General features: G+C 41.3%; 2 protein-coding genes and 1 long non-coding RNA gene across 9 annotated transcripts in view; 1 reads left to right on the plus strand and 2 right to left on the minus strand.

Annotated features, from left to right (window-relative positions):
* The window catches only part of FAH (fumarylacetoacetate hydrolase), a 30,226-nt gene extending 24,889 nt beyond the window's left edge, over positions 1–5,337 (minus strand). The window contains exons 1-2 of one of the 3 annotated variants that reach the window (XM_045516781.2): positions 5,136–5,337; positions 518–628 (exon numbers count right to left, since the gene is read on the minus strand). In XM_045516781.2, the coding sequence (XP_045372737.2) occupies positions 518–628; positions 5,136–5,216 (192 nt within the window). In that variant the 5' untranslated portion in view covers positions 5,217–5,337. The remainder of the gene's footprint in view (positions 1–517; positions 629–5,135) is intronic. The other 2 variants (XM_045516780.2, XM_010955162.3) reach the window with 2 other exon arrangements.
* A 114-nt stretch (positions 5,338–5,451) lies between these two features.
* Positions 5,452–9,396, plus strand: LOC141575279 (uncharacterized). Its single transcript, XR_012502751.1, has 2 exons — positions 5,452–6,056; positions 7,600–9,396. It is a non-coding gene; the product is annotated as an uncharacterized LOC141575279 (long non-coding RNA).
* Positions 9,397–10,131: 735 nt separating this feature from the next.
* The window catches only part of ZFAND6 (zinc finger AN1-type containing 6), a 57,252-nt gene continuing 45,098 nt past the window's right edge, over positions 10,132–22,285 (minus strand). For all 5 annotated transcript variants that reach the window (XM_074354367.1, XM_074354368.1, XM_074354366.1 and 2 more), the window contains 3 exons: positions 21,674–21,774; positions 13,248–13,361; positions 10,132–11,048 (listed from right to left, as the gene is read on the minus strand). In XM_074354367.1, the coding sequence (XP_074210468.1) occupies positions 10,900–11,048; positions 13,248–13,361; positions 21,674–21,774 (364 nt within the window). In that variant the 3' untranslated portion in view covers positions 10,132–10,899. The remainder of the gene's footprint in view (positions 11,049–13,247; positions 13,362–21,673; positions 21,775–22,285) is intronic.

Below are 22,285 nucleotides of genomic sequence, written 5' to 3' on the forward strand. Positions count from 1 at the left end.
TTGCGAGAATTGAACAAGAGATGTGTGCAAAACTCCTGGCACATTCCTGACCCACGGAATAGGAAGATGCACATCAAAGCGTTTGACCATTTACAGGGAAGCCAATTCATGCCCATCACTCACGGAGGTGTACTTCAGGCAGACTCCTAAGTGGTGGCAACAGAGAGGGCACCTGGAGCCGGATGTCCGTCCCTCCCAGGCTGTATCTGCAACCTGAGGGCAGCGCTCACGGCTCCCTCCCTTGGAGGGCCCAGCTCTGGCCTGGATCAGGCAGAGGCTCAGTCCGCTTAAAATGAGGCAACTAACCAGTTACTGGAGAGCCTTATCTCAGAGACAACTGGGAAAGGCCAGGACTGCAGAGAGACAGACACTGTCTCCCCTAGGAACCCATCCTGAGGTGTCCCAAGGCTGCTTCCTGCCAGCCTATCTCAGAATAACCCCAGTCTTACCCAGGTAAAATCTCTGAGACCTCCAAACACCACTGAGATCCAGGAAAAGCCATGTCACAACTTCATACCTGATCAAAGACATCCTGATGTTTGGAGAGGACAGGCCCAGTGAAGAGGTGCTTAATGACACTGAGGTCCAGGATCTGGTCACCAATGGCTACGCCAATCCTTGGTCTTGGCTGGAGGAAGATGGTATGGTCAGCACTGGGAAAAGCCTTGACCAAACCTGGCTCATTAACCGGGAAAGTCCGTCTATTTAAGAGCCCATGGGTCCCCCTGTAGGTGGCCCGGGATGGAGAGGGGCTGAGAAATTGGATCCTTAGCACCGCAGCCCAGCTCCCTGTGCCTCCCAAGGGGCTGATATTGCCCACGTGATCTCTGTCCGGGCAGATCCTGGTGCCATCTCTGCCTCTAGGACAATGAAAGGAAAAGAATCTGTGTTCCGTGAATGGAAAATAAATCAAACACCCCTTGGGGTGGGGAAGTTGCAAGAGGCCTAGTTCAAGCCTCTGAGCCCACCAAAGCTCCCAGCAAAGCTCCTCAGGGGTTGCTTAAATGCCTCTGGTGATGAAGAGCTCACCACCCCACCAGGCAACTGGACTACTTCTCAGATGTAACCTAGGCCTTCTCTCGGGGCAATTCCTTTGCACGGCAGAGCAGAGAGTGTCCCAGGTACCCTGCTAAGGGCCAGGGGCTTGGATTCATGAACTCTGTTCTGGCTCAAACAGGGCAGAGCTCAGGTCACGTGGGAGCACGAAGCCAGACTTGGCGGAACACGCAGGGAAAGTTCCTTTCTGCACCATCAAATCCCAGCTTCAGTCCTGACTGTGAAGATGTCTCATATTTGGCAAAGCCTGGCTTTTGTCCCCATGACCCTGAACTTTGCTCGTCAACAAGGAACCCGAGAGCAGGTCTGCAGACTCGACCTCCCAGGACTCTCTCCTGAGCCGAGCTTCCAGCCCTCCTGAATCATGAGCTTTGCCATTTCAGTTCCAGGGAGTTTAGAGATGGAGCTACGGGCTGGCCTTATCTCCACTGGCTGCTCATTTCCAGGCACTGAGAGAAGACTGCCGTCCCTCGGTGCACATCAGCCACCGGGAGCAGGGGGAGCCCGGAGCCATACCCTCACCTGGCCCTGAGGCCCCAGGCAGACCCTGCCCTGGGGGAGGTTCCCTGGAGGGCCTGGCTCCTTGTTCCCAGCTCAGTCTTCCCCTCTGGAAAATGTCAACTGCTGTGACCAGCAGTGAGATAGCTGGGCCCCCCTGGACCCCAGCGGTTGCCCACTCAGGGGGTGTGCAGGGCAGAACCTCGGGCCACTTCTATGACCCTGGCTGCCACACACAGATGAAGGAAGAAAGGAGCCAACTCCACTGAGAAACATCCAAGACCCGGTCACAAGCGGGGCTGCCTGCTTCCCCTGCTGCAGGCAAAGGCAAGAAGCTGCCCTTGTGCCCAGGTTTCCAGCCCTGACCTGAGGACCCGAGAGAGTGAGTCCCTCTACTTTACGTGTTGGGAGTTATTTTCTTCGGTACTAGACTCAGAGTCCCTGAGGTCCCGCCTGCTCTGTCATTCACCATCCCATCACTTTGGACAAGTCCCTGGTCCTCTCAGGACCCCGGGTTCCCATGTATAAGTTGAGGGAGACAAATTAGGAAGAGATATCCCATTTGTCTGACTTTAAGAGAACCCATGTGCATCACCTCTGCTTCATAATGTTTGCTCATATCTGACAGAAAGTTGTCCAAAGGAAAGCTTTACCCACTGTCTAGCTTGACAAAGAGGGAAAAGTGTAGGGTTTGGGAGTTCATAGATGTAGAGTGCAACCCCAAATCTGCCTTACTAGTTGTGAGACCTGGAGCCCGAATCTTAGCCTCTCTGTGCCTCAGTTTCCTCATCTGTAAAATGGGGACAATAGCAGGTTTATAGTGAGAATTCAATTAATTAATATCTATAAATCTTTTATCATGAGACCAGAGACAAGGTAGACATTCACTCGGACAAAAACATCTATGGAGTATCTGTTTTGTACCAGTAGTACATCAAGGCTGCAAGAGTACCGAGGATACAGGAGAGACTTGGTTCCCACCCTCCAGAGGCAAAAGGAAGCACATAGTGTGGTGAAAGATTAAAAACTGTGGCTATGCACCTCAATGTTCATAGCAGCACTATTTACAATAGCCAAGACATGGAAACAGCCTAAATGTCCATCAACAGATGACTGGATAAAGAAGATGTGGTATATTTATACAATGGAATACTATTCAGCCATAAAAATGACAATATAACGCCATTTGCAGCAACATGGATGTCCCTGGAGAATGTCATTCTAAGCGAAGTAAGTCAGAAAGAGAAGGAAAAATACCATATGAGTTCACTCATATGTGGAATCTAAAACACACACACACACACACACACACACACACAAATACAAAACAGAAACAGACTCATAGACATAGAATACAAACTTGTGGTTCCCAAGGGGGAGGAGGTGGCAAGGGATAGACTGGGTGTTCAAAATTTGTAGATACTGACAGGCATATGTAGAATAGATAAACAAGATTATACTGTATAGCACAGGGAAATATATACAGGATCTTGTGTTAGCTCACAGCAAAAAAAAAATGTGACGATGAATATAGGTATGTTCATGTATAACTGAAAAATCGTGCTCTACACTGGAATTCGACCCAACATTGTAAAATGACTGTAACTCAATAAAAAATGTTAAAAAAAAAACTGCGGCTAAAATACAGTAGGAAACTGGTTCTGTGAGGGTGCTTAGGGGACACCTCTCTGAGGAGGTGACATTTAAGCTGGGTCTGGAAGAGTGAGAAGAAATCAGGCACACATAAAGTAGGGGGGAAAAAAGGGTATTCCAGACCTAAGAAACAATTGTGCTAAGGTCCTGTGGCAGGAAATGCTCTTAGAATGTTCCAGAAACAGAAAGGCAGCCAGTGTGGCTGGAGGAAGCAGAGGGTCTGGAGGCAGAGGCAGGCCCGGAACCACAGGGACTTTAACAACTTGGCCATCAGCTCCAGGTTACTGTAGCGCCTGTTTCTCAGAAGCCACTGTCCCTGTCTTCACAGAGAGAGCCAGGATACCCTCCCCTAGTCCATGAGCACTCCGAGGTGGAGGGAGGGTGTCTCATGTGTCTTTGATCCCCAACTCCCAGCCCAGAGTCTGGCCCAGAGTTGGGATTCATAAGCATTCACTGCATAAAATGAAAGCCGGATTAATTCACTATTGTTCCACCCAAATTATGAACGGCTGGCCAACGGCCTGGAGGAGGGAGGCTTTGCCTTGGCAACTAGGCCAGCCTGGAATGGCAGCCATCACCCTTGGAATGTCCAGTGCCTGCAGCCATAGCTTTAGATACAGCCTGTTCCACTTGAAGGCTCTGAGCCTTCTGGAATGCCAAAGGGGCCCGCTCCCAACCCTCAGCACTCTTTCCAGAGGGCAGTGGGACCCAGACATCCCTAGCGGCTGTCCCTGCACATAATATGAAACAGCAGGACTGTGGTGTCTGAAGGTCACTAGTCACACTGTAAGGAGCTTTCATTCCAGAGTCTTCTGGGAAAACAAGACAGAGGACCCCACCTGCCTCTCGCAAAGGCTGCTGCCTAGTCGATGTGTACCCGAGGAAAGGCGAGGACGCAATGCTGAGGGCAAAGTGTTAGAGGAGCACAGAGCAAGGCTGGCTAACACAGGTCAAGGGTTAACATGCCTCGTATTTGTATTTGCCTCCCTCCAGGGACTAAGTGTTAACTTTTTGTGTCCTTGCAACATCTGGTCAGTCCTGGCAGTTGTGAAACCATACGCTGAATCTTCTAGACCTAGGCATTTGCTGCACTTGGGGCCAATGATCAGCCATGGGGGCAGGGAACCCACTTCCCAGGAATGGGCTCACTGCCAGGAGCTCCACTTAGCAAATAGTTCCTGAACACTGTTGAGTGTAAGCAGATTCTGGGACTCCATGGCTCGCAGAGCTGCATCAGCGGTTTACCTTGAAGCTTGGGAGCAGAAATCTAAGCCAAAAATACCATGAATAAATCCAAGGGAATCTGCTTTCCCCACCCAGGGATCTTCTTATGTATTTGTTGATAAACCCCCAGTTTTCAAAGATTTCTTTCTGCCAATCAGACTACACTTACTAAGGGAAATTTCATTTCTCTGCCCAAAAGGGCTTCTTCTGATCAGCAAAGGAATGCCAGGGAGCCGAAAAAATTCCAGCTGGAGGCAAAGAAACTTGACCTCTCAGATCCCAGGGCTCTACTGCCAGCAAATGTGCTCAATACACCGGGTCAATTAATATTTCCCGGGTTCGAGAGTTAGGGGCTAACCTGGGGCATAACGTGTGTCTTGAGGGGAGGAAACAAAGCATTCTCCATGATCAGCTCCTCAAAAGCAAAAAGGCCCCTGCCTCCACCCCACCCCGCCATCGCACTCCCCAGGGAGAAGAATGCGAGACACCAGTTATTAGGCCCCAAATGACACCGAGAGTTTTCACGAGAGGCGCCCAGTAGGGAAACTACAGGCCCGACGTCCCGCTTGGTCTGGTGCGGGCAAGAAGTGGCAGGGATGGGCTGAGGCGGGGGGGGGGGGGGGGGCAGAAAGATGGTGTGGCGGTCCCGGGCGGAGGGGACGCCCCCACCTCCCCGCACCCGGAAGCCGAGCGCTGCAGCTCACGTTGCCTTTGGTGGAGAAGACGCCGTAAGGCAAATTGTGGATGGGGAAGTCAGAATCCTCGGCCACCGGGACGAAGGACATGCTGGCGAGAACAGAGCAGGGCGGCGGGCTGCAGGCTGCGGGCGACCAAGGCGATTGGACTCGGCAGAGGTGGTCAGGCCAGGTCACGCCTCCTGCGGACTCCGCCCCTTCAGGCTCACCCCGCCGGAGCTGACCCCGTGACACAGCAGAGACAGGCCCAGCCCCTCCGAGGGCTCCGCCCCTCCTCGAACCCCGCCCACCAAGAGACCGCCCCTTCGAGGGCTTCTCCCCCGCGAGCAGCGGCTCTTCCCCGAAGCCCGCCAGGTTCGCGAGCCCTGTTGCTCCGCAAATTCCACCCCTGCAGAGAAAGGGAGGCCGACGTGCAGTTTGGCCTGGAGGGAGGAGAGGCTGGACTGTTGGGATAATGTGAGATAAATGGGTCTGAAACCCGAAGGCCTGAGGGGAGGGGTACTGCAGGTGGGGCTGGCTGAACCCCCTCTCTAGGCCCTGAGATGACTGAAGCTGACCAGCGAGCACCCTGTATGGGGATCAGTCTTGCCCAGCCTCTTGGCTCTTGTCTCCTGCCCAGAGCGTCTCTACCAAGGGTAGACCTGAGTTTTGGTTGAGTCGGCCCTGGAGAGGCAGTGGTAGGTGGTCTGACTCTTTCTGGTAGGTTCCAGACAGGGGAAAGAAAGAGGAGTGTCCCAAGTCTGTTCTGCGACCTTGTAAGAGGCATTCCAGGCAGCACCTAATACCTACCAAATTCAAGTGACTTGTTAGCCGCAAGGCAATGAGCTATTTACATGTTCTGTACTGGCCCTGCCCCTCCTCTTGGAGGTGGGAACTATCTTATTCTGTGTGCAGCTTTGTCAACGACCAGCAAAACACCTGACACAGAAGGTAAGTAATATAAAGCTGTTGACTAAAGGCAACTAATTAATAGCCAACGGACCCCTCCGGCCCCATGCCAGGCACTGGGATTACAGCAGCACCACAGCAGCTTCATTATTGACGGAGTATGTGCTGTGTGAGCCATGATGGGCTGGGAGCCTCCCCTGAATACTCACAAGCTAGTGGTGATAAAAGCCAGGTAAAGAGAAAACCAAAACCTTTTGGGCTAAGGTGGAGGGGCAGGTGTGTGTGTGTGTATGTGTGTGTGTGCGTGTGCGCGTGCGCGTGTGTGTAGAGGTGTGGGTATGAGATAGCTGAAGGGGGAGTACTTTCTTATTTTAAAATAAGACTTGCCAACCCACTAATTATATATAGTGTCTGAAAACACCAAAGCTGTTCTCTATTTGGGGAAAAGAAAAGAACAAAACATTTGAAGTAACTTGCAAATACACGATTTTCTTTTCTTTCTCCTATTTTGGGAGGGAGTGTGTTAAGTATGTACATTACAGCAATATAAAAAAGAATTTTAAGGAAAAAATATTGCCCATAATCCCCATCATCGTACAATTATCACATTTCCATGTTATTTGTTCATTCCATGTGTATGCACACGATTTTTTGACTTCACAGAGAGGCAATTTTTTGGTCTTTCCTTACATTTTACTTCTGAACATTTTTCCTTGTGGCCAAATAAGCTTCCTAATTATCATTTTCATCAGCTAAAGAAATTGCAGTGTTTGGGATTGTACTAATAATGGAGCCACGAACATATGCATACACAGAAAGTTTTCCTTTTCCTACACTGTTGTCAGAGGGTAAATTCTCTGGTCACAGGGTATGGACGCTTTCAGGACTGGAAGTGAGTTTTGGCACCTCCATCCTGAAGGGCTGGTTTGAGCCTCTGTAGCACCAAATTCAGTGCCTCCCTCAGATGCTAAAATGCAGCACAACAGAGGCTGCAGCAGCTGGGCTGCAGGCCTCGTGCACACCAGCATGCCCCTGACGCCTTTTCAGAACTGGGAAGGGCTTTTTGAATCTAGGGTGCAGACCCTTTGCAGGGAGGGGCTCCGAGAGGTGGGCAATTGTCATTCAGATGAGCAGGCTGCGGATGTTGCCTGTACTGGGAGCAGAGGGGTAGCCTTTTTGGGGCAACACTCAGGAGTCCACCCATTCCCCTTCTCCCCACCCTGCAAATTTCACTTGCACTTTGAATTACTTGAATTCAGTCCCAAGGTCCTCTAAATGCTGAACTTGAAGACAACGGAATGTCACTCTTGTTTGCACACGACGTATATCCCTCTGATGCTAAAATGTATGGTATACTTGCCAAACACATGATGCCCCCTCTAAAACGTGTACAATGAACACTTGAGAGGAGATACTTGCTTCACTGAAGTGCTTGGTCTTTATCATTTTTCTTGACTATCCTGAAGCAGAGCCAAGTGAACCAGCTCAACCAAGACTGGGTTTTTTCAAGGTTTTTTTTTTGCAAGACAAATTTCTTCTCCCTGCCCTTTTTCCTTCTGTCTTCAGTCTGCTTTAACTGTTTCAGGTACTACTGTGTCTGTGTCTTGATGGAATACCACCTCAAAGCCAATGCGGATTTAAGCTGGATCTGAAAGACCCACAAGCAAGAACCATCATGCTAAATAGAGAAAACATCATTGACAATTGCCTTGATAATAATGTGCACCATACAATGTTCTCCTTTGTTATTAAAGCACAAGCAACTTCTTCTCTGTGATTTCAACTACTTATGACTGTTTTGCTTTCTTGTGTGCATACATATTGAAGAGCTTTCTCATTCAAATTTTTCCTTTCCCCATCTAAATTTTCCTTTTTGAGCTATAGCTATGCACCCAAAAATGCAGAAAAATTTCAACATTTTAACATGTGCAACCTGTTTGGCATAGTTGAATAGGTATTTCTCAGTGCCTCTCTCCCCAAATAGTGCTTTCCTGTGTCAACAATAACTGCCCACTGAACTACGTCTCTCATTAACATCTCTTCTCTTTCTCCTCTAAAGCACCAAGTTGAGGCCTGCTTCTCTCTTCCTTAAGGCTTCCAGACCAAAAGCTCTACTCCTAGTCTGCCATCTACTTTCCCCGCTTATTGTTCCAAACTCACCTACCTTCCTCCTTGCTGGACAGACCAGGGGAGTCTTGCATCTTCAGGTGTCTACCTTGCCCACAATTCCCTTTGGATGGGGTGGTCCACATCTGCTTTTCCCTCCACTAGCTCCTGGGGCTTCTGCCTGTGCATTGAGGGAAATCAGCACAGCTCCTCTGGACACAATGCACTGGGCTAGACCATTGCTAATAGAATGTTCTGCAGTGATGTTCTTTATCAGTGCTATCCCATACGGAGCTAACAGGGCATCTGACATGTGACTAGTGAATGGAGAATCAAAGCCTTCATTTGATTTAACTGATTTAAATTTACAAGTCTCAAGTAGCTAGTGGTTATCCTCCTAGAAAGCAGACCTATAGACTCAGCTGTTTGATGTCCCACGGCCCTGAAATTTAACTTAAAAAAAAAAGGGTGAAAAGTTTGCTATGCTACCTAAAAGCAGACCAAATCAGAGAGAAAGCCAGAAGCAGCGGGGCCAGGCATCTTCTGCAGGGAGGTCGGCAGGCATTTTCTGGGCATTCTGGTTTAATCCAGTGGGATTCTGTACGGCCTTTAGCTGATCCCATGCTACTTTAACATGGCTTCATAGTGAGTCCTAACATCTGGCAAGTAAAAATGCCCACCCCTCTGCTCTTTCCTTTCTGAGATGTCCTAGCCTTTTGCTCTCCTTTATCTTCTACTTTAGAATCACCTTAACAAGTTCCAGAAGAAAACTTGGTGGGATTTTGACTGGAATTATCTGGGGACAAATGACATCTTTATGAAATTGTCTGCCTAGCCAAACATGTCTCTCCCTATTTTTTTGAGGTCTCAGTTACTATCTCAATGTTTAAGAATTTTTTTCTTAAAGAGGTGATGATCATCATACATTGTTCACTTCCTAGGTACTTGGTATTAATACTATTGTATAAGGTTATCTTCTTGTTTTCTAGTTGTTACTTCTGTAAACAAATGAAACTGGCTTGTGAAAATTAATGCTACATCTACTAACCTACCCAAACCCTATTATTTCTGGTATTCTCTTTAGACTTACTTTGGTTTTCTATAAAAACTAACAATTGTAATGTGCAAATGAGTGTTTCTACTACTTGTAAAACTTTTTCTTGACTTACTCTATTGGCTAGGCTCTCCAACACAAATTTTGAATATAAGCTGTGATAGTGGAAAACCAGCCCTTTGTTTCTGACTTAAAGGGTAATAAATTTTCCTCTTTTTGGAAGATGCTTGTTTTTTGTTTATTTGGTTGGTTTTACATAGAAACTATCACCTTAAGGAAATTCCTTTCTAGTGCTAGTTTATCAAAGGGTTTTATTAAGAATGGGTGTTAAATTCTATCAAATACTTTAAGTGGATCTATTAAATAGCCATAATAGTTTTCCCTTATTCACAGATTTCAATGCTAAGCCATCATTACACAAGCTAGAATATACATATTAAGACAGAATATACAAGTAGTTAAATAAACAAACTTAAACACAGAAATTTGTATTTTACTGTAAAAGACTATTTTAATGTTTTACATAATATTTCATGTTTAAAAAAAAGGCTGGCTGCCAGTTAAGTTTGAAAACCACAGGACAAACAGTGTTTCGGAGGCCCTTCTATTCCACAATTCTCCAACTGCTGTCTGAATTACGCTTTTTCAGTTTCTCTAATCCTACCAGAAAAAGCAGCTTCCACTAGATGCTAATTCAGCGTGACAGAGAGCAGAACAGAGAATCACACAAAAGCTAGAAAGTATGACATCTTAGTGACAGAAAAGTTCTTGGCTTTAAAGAAATGCTGACATCTTCAACTCACAGGAATGTAAAATTACAACTTATCATCGTAAATTTTAGTCACAAATAGAAGTGAGAGTTCATCTCACAAAACTCGTAAAGTAGAAAACTAAAGGGCCAAAAGCCAAAATGAACTACCGGAAAGAATAACAAAGAAAAAGCAACGCAAGGGAACATTATGGTTTTCTTTTTTATTTAATCAAAGACTGGTGGATAAACATAAATACAGCACAATTACTTCAGATCATTCTTCATATTGTATACACACAGATCGATGAACGTAATCTGAAAGAAACCTGCAGTCAGCAATGAAATGCATACAGCTTTTCCTTCCCTCGCTCAAAAAAAAATTAAAAACACACAAACTTAGAATCTCATCAGCACACACTCTCCTGTGACAAATGATTCAGACATAAATAGTGGGTGCAAAGAAACTATATGCTAACATATGTATAACTTTGTTAATGAAAAACAGAAGCAGCCATAATGATTAAAATACATTCAGTTACTGATAACTAGCTGTGCCCTAAAGGGCATTATCAAAGAGAAATCGTGCTGCAGAGAAAAGCTATATATACATACACAATGAGAAAATAAACTGCAAGATTAATGCATGCATGTTTAATACTGGAAAAATCACAGCCCTCCAAAATTTCTCCACGTTTGTTATAAAAGCCCTCTGCACTCAACTAAAATTAAAATGATCTTAAAAGGATAATACTTGTAAAGTTTACTTAAGTCTTTTCAGCCACAGAAACTGCAATGGAAATAAATGTTCAGAGTCATTTTCAAAACAAAAACAAAAATCTATTCTTCTGATGACATGCATGATTAAAAGGTCTATGCACGATACATCGCTCTACATTCCCAATGACTAGGAAAAAAAACCTCAAGTCAATTTTTAGTTTGCAGATGGTCAAAGGAGTTTGTATTCCAGCAGGAGTTCAAATCTTCTGGATCTTTTCACCAACAACTACTGGATTTTCTTTTCTGATTTTCTCAGCAGCATCAGCTTTGTAATTGTAAGAGCAATTGTGTACATCTGAGTAACGGTGTACGCCACAGTAAACATTTCCACACCGGCATTCAAACCCTGAAAATCGATTAATACACATACATGAGTTGAATGGAAGCTCTAAATATTAAATTCCTTAGCCTAATCAATGTTAAAAAAGATCATGTATTTAGGGCAGCAATCTAAAGAATCATTCCAAACAAGCCATTTCATGAGCTAGTAACATTCTCAAAATTCACTAGCTGATAGCTTCATTCCTTCTTCCCACCTACAAATACAGATTTGTACCAGAGCAAGTCATAACCACTTCTCTCAGCTCAAGTTTCTTTACCTGTGACATGGCCACAACTGCCTCCTATCAAGAACAGAATTGCTAAATTGAAAATGTGGAACATTTCTCAAATACTACATACATGTGAAAAAAGCATAATGTCAGAAGGCAATCTTAAGATTTAATTAAGAAAGATGAAATGAAACTTTTGACAGAACTGTCAACAAATAAAAGTGTATTAGCTTTCTCTGGCTAACCTCCAATGGAGATGTGAACTGTAACCAGGCAGGGTGATTAAGAGACAAGATCTAGTTAGGTTGCCTAAGCGTGAATCTACTTACTAAAGTAGGCAAATAGCCTCTCTGAGCCTCAGTTTCTGCATTTGTAACTTTGGAATCAGTTACTGTAAGAATTAAATGAGGAAGTATTAAGTGCTTAACATATACTATCATGCAATAAATGCTACTTATTTTAGGGAAATGCCTGAAGAACTGAAGACAAAAGACAGATATAAGCAGTGAGGATAGTCTTTAAATTAAACCAGTCTTGCACCCTCCAAGTTAGGATTTTATGGTATGATGGAATTGTTGGAAATAGAGCATAGGAATCAGTATTTTAAACACTGACATTTGATGTAAACTTCCTTTACTACATTTTTTTTTAACTTCAAAAACATACTCTGTAACTTCATAATAATGAATGAAAAATGAAGCCAAGAACACTAGACTGAGAAGACTGGAAAAGATGAAAATTACTAAGTTGCAGCCTTCTAATCATGAAGTCTATGTTTCTGAGATTTAGAAAGATAATGTTTGATGCTAAGTATGTATACTTTGAAACGTCTTCTTATTAGTTCATGTTTGTATTCTTTAAATAAACACACTTGCCAAGGTATGGGCCAGTCTTACACATCTCTGGTATCAGACTCTAATTTCCCTTCTTCTTTATCTCCTATATACTCCTTAGCCAGAGAAACCTTCCTAAAATATAATTTTGCTCGAAATCTTATCTCCTCTTCTCAGCTCGTAAGTTGATTTTTAGGCAGAGTACTCAGCACAACGCCTGGCATAATGTAAACAGTCAGCGGTGACTATTTACGGCTGCACCTGTTCCCTATCACTTCATCACAGTACACATCTTAGTCTTGTCTCTATTTTTGTCTGATGGTGGTATCCAATACCCTTCTTCACCTACTTTGTGGTACAGTTACATTCCCCATTTATGGCCCTAAACATGCCCTATCCTTTCCTTTCTCTGTGCCCTTGGTGAAGATATTTTTTTCCGAGCTGAAATGCCCCTATTTCTGTCAGTTATAAGTCCTACTCATCTTTCAAGACCCATCTCAAACATTCTACCTTCATGATACTTTCTTTGATGGGCCTCTACGCCTCTTCTTTTATATAAACTAATTATGCCCATCTCTAAATTCCCAAAGCAATCTATTTGCACTTAAATGTACTTTTTGGGGGGCCAATACCCTAGGACTGTGAAGTTTTCTCTCCCTTTCTTAATAACAGTACCACCCAACAGCCCTGCGACGGCAGTTAACGTGTACTGATTACTCACTGAGTGGCAGCACAGGGCCACCACCTTCCGTACATTAACTCGGAACCCTCACAACCACCCATGGCTAGCCACTTTACATAGAGAAAGGACTTCACAGCTCACCAAGTACTTAAATTTTCTCTCACACACAACTAGTTTCTGGCTTTTGGAGGCAGGAGCCACACCTTTGCCCTTTCACAGCACCTGGCAAACCGCAAACCGACCTTACTTGTCTGTTATTCTCAAACTCAGCTGAAATGAATTTTGAAAAGAAAAGCTATTCATTTTACTTTTAGCTATGTAATTAAAACTACTTTTATTTAAGATAATTCAGAAGGTGCAGCATATCCAGTATTAACTCTTATGGGAACAGAAACAATCCTAAACGAAGCCAGTAACAGTAAGTCATGAATCATCTCGAATAAAATCTTAATTTTAAACCATATGATTTAGGCTCTTACCAGTAAGTCCTACTTTCTTCCTGCACATGAAACAGCGATTCTTTTTTTGTTTTGGTTTTTCAAGAGACTTGCTTTGCTCTTCAGATGGCTGCTGTGCCGTATCTGATACTGAAGCTGACAAAAATAGGAAAGTGATGAAATTTAATTATTCAATGAGATCTTGCTATTTGGGTGGTTGTTCCCCCCCCTCCGATCTGTTTATTCAGAGGATAACTGAGTAATTTATTAATGTACTATCCTGGAAAGATGCTTACATTAAGTTACACAGTTTATATGATATGACCCCCTTTTTGTTAAATATAAATATACAGTTATATATGCATGTATACACACATGCAGAAAATCTAAAATATATATTGACATGTTAACGGTGACTCTAGAAAACGTTATATTTCCTACATTTTCTAATAATTATGTATTTGACCAATAAAAGACACACAACACATAAATACTCCTTGGGTATTCTAAGGGAGTGTGTAAGAAAATGGTCACATGCAAACTTCTAAATATTGTTGAGCTCAGAACTATGTAGACTTCAAAGAGGACAAGGGGAAAAAATGCTGACACCAAGATTCAGTGGAATACTCAGTACGTTCAAAGTTCTCAGGCTGTTTCATATAAAACCTTTAAAATATTAGGAATAAGATAAATTGATTAAAATGTTAAGTAGTGAAACTAAGGACAGCTGCACTAATATTCAGGTCAAATTACTGTCCCTAAATCCTAACAAATGTGACACCCCCCTCCCCGCCCTTAACTATCCTGGCCCTCCTGAGTGCTGTTACTAGAGTTAAATCTATAATGTGACCGAGCAGACCTGGATCTTGTTCTAAAACAGTGACTTGCCAGGGATCAAGTTCTTAATCTCTTCAATTTCATCACCAACTGTCGTCCTTCACAGAAATCTACTGCTCAACCAATCTCTGGGGCTATGCCAGGTACCTTTGCTCATACTGTCTACCATAAATTCAAAAGGAATTCCTTTCCCTCATTTCATCTAGGTCAAGTAGCCCTTCCCCCAGGAAACCCTGTCTCAGTTTTCTTGCAGCTTTTCACTCTGATTGCTCTTAACTCCGTTAAATAGTCTCTACCAAATACTGGACACTTCACGTGAGCCCCCTCTTCAATCCATGCTTTTACATACTGCATCCAAATCATCTGCCTTGCATGAAAATCTAATGATATGCCCTCCAATGTTTAAAATTCTTTGACAACTTCCCACAAACCCCCAGGATAAAGCCCAGAAGTCCTTCAGGATTTTTCTCATCCTCATTTCTCACCCCTCAACAACACACTACGCTTCAGCCACACTGAAGTATCTGCAGGTTCCCTGAAGATCCAGAATTCTCCCTTACCTCTGGGCTTTTATAGAAGTTGTCCTTTCTATATGGAATACTTTTCTTATGCCCCTCTTGTCCCTCCTCCTTACCTGGCCAACCCCAATGTGTCTTTTTTGTTTATGCTTATATTATCAACTTTTAATCTATTCCCTCCCTCCCTGACACAGCAGGAAACCCTACTATGCCCCAGTAGCACTTTCTACACTATTATAAATGCCCATCTGACTTAACCTGGCCTTCACTGTGAACCATTTCAGGGCAGGAACCTATCCTTTTCATCCCTGTTACCAGGGCCTATCCAAGTGCCTCCTAACACACAGCAGGCACTCAATACATATCTGCTGAATGGAATTAGTATTGAGTTACTTACCTGTTATATTTATGTGCCCTCTTTCCCCAACTAGACTGTAAGCCTGTTGAGAGGGATGGAATCTTACTCCCTGTTTGACTTTCCAGCACCCACCACAGTGAACTACACCTAGTAGATATTCAAACACTTGATGTAATGGATTCTAACCTGCTTATGTTAACACATTATCTCATATTTTAACAAAATATGAAAAAAGGCAAAACACCACAAACAAGTAAATATGCATGAACAAACAACTCTGTAACGTGACTGTTCCACCTAGACATTCTGAAGCTAGATGGGAGATAGTTCTACCAATATATACATCTTATTTTGAAACAACATGGATACATAAAACCTTTTATTTTTAATAAATAATACCCTGAGAATGTAAGCTCCGTGAGGGCAGGGCCTGAATGTCTTGTTTGCTCTTTTATCCCTAGCCCCTAGAACACTATCAGGTAAGGTTTGGCTGTGTGTAAATGAGCTCAAAAATCGTTAATTTGCAATCAGAAAACAATCTGTTACATTTACTATCTTTGAAATCTATAAGCCATGCCTGTTCTCCCAAGAAAGTCTGATATTCAAATAAACTACTATAAATAAAGCTTTAATGGCAATAACAACACTACCATCCCACAAGATTACACATTTGAACAAAACCAGTTTAACCACTGAGACACAAACTTTGGTATCTGGAAATGGAAAACAGTAAAAATACACTTATCTGCTATGGATAACAAATGCTACCGCATACCGCAACAAAGACATTTCACAGTATTAACCCTAAAGATCTGTCAAGGCAAATGGTTTCTTTTTAACTGAGGCAAATGCACCACCTTTAAAGTAAAGGATCAGTTGGCAATGGAAAAGCTTATGAACCAGGGTTCAAATCTGAGGCTGATCAACATCCACTATATCCTCATCAGACTAAGGTAACTCAGCTTACCTGAAACTAGTGGGTGTTAGCCTGAATGTAGACATTCACCAAATGAATTTACGGGCAAGACAGTACAGTACTCAGTACTACATACGACTCTCAGAAATTACTCCTGTTTCTCCAATTTTTATGTGATATTTAAGATCACAGCATCCCTTATCAAACTCTATGTAAAAGGAAATGATTCAATCTTTTAAAAGGGCCATACAGTAGACTAAAGGCCAAAAGACCATACTCTTACTGAACCTCAAGCCAAAATAAGGACAGTTTCCTCAGATCTAGGCAGTTTTTCATATTCTGAGATGAGAATTATAAACAAAGAACACCCACTTATTAACCTGATTAAGAACAGGTTGCTGCCTGCATCGCATCCACTGGTCCAAAAGGCTATTTGGGAGGCCTATGCGATGGCATAAAGGCTGTGAAGTAAGCTGCAAGGCGCTTGCTAACAATTTTTAATGGGAATCCCAACTAGACAAAATCTACCGGCCACTACTTTAAAGACACTTCAAAAAGCACTGGGCAGGTAAAATTAGTTTAACTACCCACATGGAGGATCACATTCAAGATCACATTCTGCTCTGGGTCCTGCTAAAAAAAAGAAAGGAAGAAAGAAAAAAGAAAGAAAAGGAAAGAAAGAAAAAAAAGCACACAAATATAACAATGAGTACATAAAACTATTTAGCACTACCTCGGTTTAGGGGCATATTCAGACACATGGTGAAAAATAAAATTGAACGTAAGATGACATTAATAGGTCATCTTACAGTATATACAGTATCTATGTAACGTAACATATTCCGTCTTCAAAGAATCATGACAAGTCTCATTCAGGGATCAAGCTAAAGCATTCTGAGGTTGGGGACTATTTCCACTCACCACTGTATACCCAGTGCTTACACAGAGTGGTTGTTCAGTAGATACTTACTGAATGAATACACACTTTTACAATGACCCACTAGGATAAAATTCACTTCCCTCATTTTTTTGTATGCAAAATAAGGAAGAGGACCAATGATCTTTAAGTTACTCTTAGCTCAAAAATCCATTAAAAAGGGAAAAAAATTAAATTTTCAAGAGAAAAATAAGCCTGCATAGTGGCAGGGTCCAAAGGAAATACAATAATTGAATCATATATTTAATTTTACATTTTCTAGCAGGCATATTAAAAATAAAAACAGACAAAATATATTTTATCATTTTAAAATATAATCAATATGAAAAGAATAGAACATTTCACTTTTTTTTTTTCGCTACTAAGTCTTCAAAACCTAGTGTATATGTTATACTTAGCAAATGAAAATACATTATCTAACTTCAGACTAGCCACATTTCAAGTGGTCAATAGCTGCGTGAGGCTAGTGGCCACCATCCTGAAGAGATCAGCCCTATAAATGAGATGAGTCTCTATTAGCAGCTATTTGGAGGCACAAAACTGTTACATTAATCCTAAAAATACAACTTTGTGTCATCTTATAAGAAACAAACAAACAAAAATCAACCAACCTTCAAAATGGCTCTCTTTCCTTACCATGGATTAAAACCAAATACCTTAGAAATTCTCCATGGCCTGGTTCTAGACAACTTTTCTAGCTTTAGTTTTAACACATACTTGTCTGAACTGGCCACTCCAGCTACTGCTGTTCTATTTCCCAAATTTCATGTTTTCCTACCATAGGCTTCTGCTCTCACAAAGTCTTCTCCATCAAAAAAGCCCTCTTCACTGTGTCTATCTTTCATAAAAATGGAATCATACGTGTGACCTTTTGTACCTGGTTTCTTTTATTTAGTATGTTGTCAAAGTTCATCTATGTAAGTAGCATGTTAAAAATTGGGTTGTCTTTATTGATGACAACTATGTCTATATTTCCTTATATATTCTCATCAGATGATTTGCAAATTTCTTCCCATTCTGTGTGTTGTCTTTTCACTCTTGATGGTATCCTTTGAAGCAAAAGGATCTTTAATTTTGATATAGTTCAATGTATCTATTTTTTCTTTGCTTGTGCTGTATGTAGGCATCATATCTAAAGAAACCTAATCCAAGGTCATGAAGATTTATGCCTCTTTTCTCTTAAAAGTTTTATAAGTTTTAGCTTTTACATGTTGGTCTTTGATGTATTTTGTGTAAACTTTTGTGTATGGTGTGAGAGAGGGAATCCAATGTCATTTGTTTAAATGGCCCAGCATCATTTGTTGAAGATGATTTTTTCCCTACTGAATGATCCTGGCATCCTTGTCGAAAAATCAATTGCCCATAAATGTGAGAATGTATTTCTGGACTCTCAATTCTATTCCATTGATCTATATGACAATCCTCATGCTAGTACTGTGTAATCTTTAATACTGAAGCTTGAATTAAGTTTTCAAGTTGGGACTTGTTAGTCCTCCAACTTTTCCCACATTGTTTTGGCTACTATCACTCACTCTTTAAAATCAATCTCTGATTTTTAATCCACACAAAAATGTCTGATTTTCAGTTCAAATGGACCGACTATTTCTCTCTAGTTGTTCTAAACCAATTCTATTTTGTGTGAAGTCAGAAACCCTCAGAGCTGAAAAAAACTTGAGAACTGTAAGTCACTCTGCCACTCAGTGCAGCAATCCCCTCTATTTTGTTCCTGACCGTAACTCAGCTCTCCTAACATGCTTCCTTGATGGAGAGCTCACCACCTTAGTAGTGATTTCATGCTACTGTTGGAAAGCTTTAAAATTCTCTTATTCTAAAGCCTCCTATAACTCCCAAATCACTAGCTTTATACAGAATAAGAATATTCTTTGTAGTTCATTAAGCACATTTCACTTCCATTATTTCACTGACTTCTAATAACCTATAAGGTGGACATGGTTGTTATGCACCTTTATAAATAATATAAATAAGGTTCAGAGAGGTGGAAGAGTCAAGGTATGAAAACAGAACTTCTGGATCTAAATTCCATATTCTTTTTACTATGATCCAATATCTGAGGACAGAGAGGTTAACTGAAGTTAAGCATATTATACAACAAGCAATCAAGTATCATAGTTTAGAGTGCACCAAAACACTAAAAAGTTTTTCTGTTTTAAAAGCTAAGCTTTTGTAAACTGAAAATCTGACATTACTAAATGACACTGTTTAAACTGAGGTACTGTGGTTTATTAAATGAAAAGGCATAATTAAATGAGAAAGATGCTGTAATATGCTAAATTCTCAGTTAAACATGGTAAAAAACTCTTCAGAGCCATGAGGACAAGATGAAAGCAGCACCACTCACCTGGTGGCAACATATCCCAATTGTAAGCAGGATACTTACACAGAAAAAAAGCCGTTTCAAGGACACTGTTCTGAAAACTCCAATAAAAAATGTTAGGAAACTCTGCCTAAGGCACACAGGGACTCCTCATGAACCCTCTTTCACCTGGGATGGTCTTTCTACCTAAATAAATTTCCTTTGAGGGATGCAAATACATTAATAAGGAAGAAAACAGATTCCTGAGTAGGTCACCAAACCAGCTGATCCTACCCTAGCGGGGCTGGATGTGGCAACAGAACACACACAGGGACATCCCGGTCCAGGAAGCACCACAACTGTCTAGTAGAAAGAACACTGGCCTAGAGGCAGATGCCTGGGTCCCAGTTCCAGCTCAAATAACCATAGGACTTGAGTCAAAGACTTTCTCTCTTTTCATTCATGTATGAACTAGATGGAAAAAACATTTGTTCCTATCAAATAGGGAAATCACAAGTAAATTATGTATTGAGTGTATGTATATATACAGATACACATACATTTGCAGGCATGTTTATAATAAAAAGAAGACATTCTTAATTCAACAGTATAACAGGATATTTGTAAAAACCAGGCTATGAAGAGATTTTACACATTGAAAACTAATCTTCTCAAACTAAGATGAAACGCATTTCTTCAAAGATTCCACTATGCTGAAATTATGAATGCTAAGTTCTTAAAAGGTACTTATAAGTTAATACTGTCATTGAAATCACACATGAAAAAGCAATCTATACAATTTTAAAATCCCCTACAATTTTTCTGAATATGGCACCAAGACCATCTTTTGCATTAATGTACTCAGTACTAGGTGGAGAAAACTGTATTGTTCTCCATATGCCACAAATGGTATAAAAGCACTTCATATTACTATGGCCTATTAACCCACAATCTTCATTTTTTTGTCAAACTTGTAGAACTGCTATTTTACCCTTAAGCAGCATGTATTTTTCCACTACCAACATTCTAAAATTTGTTCTGTCGTAAGTAGTATCTTCATGGTTAGTGCCTGTTTTCACTCTTCCTTACTTAGCTGTCTCTCAGAACTAAGCAACTCTTGCTCCTTGAAATCCTCCCTTGGTATCTGTGGCCTGAAACCAACAAGGCTCTAGATGACTTCTTCCTCTCCCTTCTGCCAACTCATTATCCTACTTGCTCTTCTTGATTTTGCCTCTCATTCTTCAACCTATGCCAAGGACTTACAAATTTCAGACATAATGCTGATCATAAATTTAAATATCTAGTAGCCACCTACAACCTCCAATTGAACTCTTTTAGTTTTGAAATTTGATCACTTCCAATTCACCCTATCTAAAATCTTGTCCAACTGTAACTTCTTTCAAGCTTCCTGTTGAAAGCAACCACAAGTGAAAGCATTAACAGCACCCTTGTCTTATTTCCCATGCCTAATGGATAACTAAATCTTGGGAATTTTTCTATATCTGCTTTTTAAAATGTCCCTTATCTCTGGCTCTTCCTTAAACTTTTCTATTTAACTAAAAAATAAAAAAGGATTCACTTCTAATGTTTATGAATATTTATAATATATTGGAATATTTATGTTGGCCAGACAGTTCACTTTATTGTTATAATAAAATCTACAAATGGCAAATTATGCTAATTATTTGTTGGGCATGAAATCAGAGGAAGGGGAATTAGCTAGCCTAGCTGAATTCAAACTTTAGAAAACTCCAGCTAAGACTGCCAGATACTATCTGTTGCCACCATGTGAATACCATGTACAATGGAAGGTTTCACTTGACGGTCACGGCATCGTCTTACTTTAAATCATGCCGTAGATAAAATGACACACAGTCATCCTTGGGCTTCTTTCCAGAGTATCCTTCTCAATTAACACATTGTTTCCACACACTGGTAGAATATGACTAATTAAGCATAATTTTAACAGTGTCCTAAATGCCTCTTCTACAGTCTCTGCCCACTAGAAAGCCTTCATACATATTTTCAAGTCTTCCTAGAGCCGCTTCATTTTGATCCACATGATGAGGATATAAACAGCATGGGCAGGAACAAGGGACACTATGCTATAAATAAAAGTAATTGAATGTGACTGTTATGCTGGAAGTCACAGATGGGAAAAAGGGGCCACTGCCAGTCAAAATAAATAGTCACTTAGCCAATCTGAGTCAAAAGCAAAAGATTTCTCTCAAATCATCAGCCCCAGTTTTCTTGGAGAGGAAATAGTATTTAGGCAGAACAGTAAAAGAAAACAGTGTAACACCACCACTCATTCATTTAATTACATTTCTCCAAAAAAAAACCCCCAATTTTTAATTTTCTATGTTTATATTGATGACCTAATTATATAAAAGTGGGAAATGGCTCCTAACATTTCAGTCAACTAAATATTTCAGGGTATATAATATTCTACTCATAAAGAAAATAAATGTAAAAATATGTATCTTAGGCAGGCAATTTTAAAAAACATATGCACCTAGGATAGTGCCTGGCTTATAATACTCAAATGTTAAATAAGTGAGAAAACACAGACTAGTTCATGTGCAAACCTTGCAGGTCTTCTGTTTCAGGTATTGCTTTGTCCACAGATGTACTGTCCACTTGAGAAGATGCTACAGATTCTGATAAAAGTGACTGATTTGATACAGGGCTAGAAAAGCAAAAATATTTAGATTTTAAAAATGATATCTATGCAGGAATAGTAACTAAAATGATATAAGTAAGGGTTCAATATATGTAAGTAGATCATTAAGACAAAATTAACACAGAGATACTTTTTTTATAACTTAAACGTAAGTTTTAGAACTTTGAAACATGAGACCAATTTGGACCAGAAACATATCAAGCAACAGAATTGTGCATGAATGCACTAGATGAAAACTAGCATGACGAAGACACGCTCCAGACGCCCCAGTACTAAGCTGTACATGATGCACTGGCATAGCAGAAATGCACATCTCCCATCGTGAACTGGAAAAGGGAACTGTGGGGTAGAAATTTAACATTTGTTTCCTAACAGTAGAGTAAGAATGAAACGAACATTTCTGTATTTTCAGACTTCTAAATGATGAGACTTTAAAGTTAAAAAGAAAAAATACAATAGAGTACAAATAAGTATCAGCACCACATCATGACATTAAACAAAGAGAACCTGTGGCAAG

The sequence above is a fragment of the Camelus bactrianus genome, chromosome 27 (genome assembly GCF_048773025.1).
Source record: "Camelus bactrianus isolate YW-2024 breed Bactrian camel chromosome 27, ASM4877302v1, whole genome shotgun sequence".
Classification (NCBI taxonomy): domain Eukaryota; kingdom Metazoa; phylum Chordata; class Mammalia; order Artiodactyla; family Camelidae; genus Camelus; species Camelus bactrianus.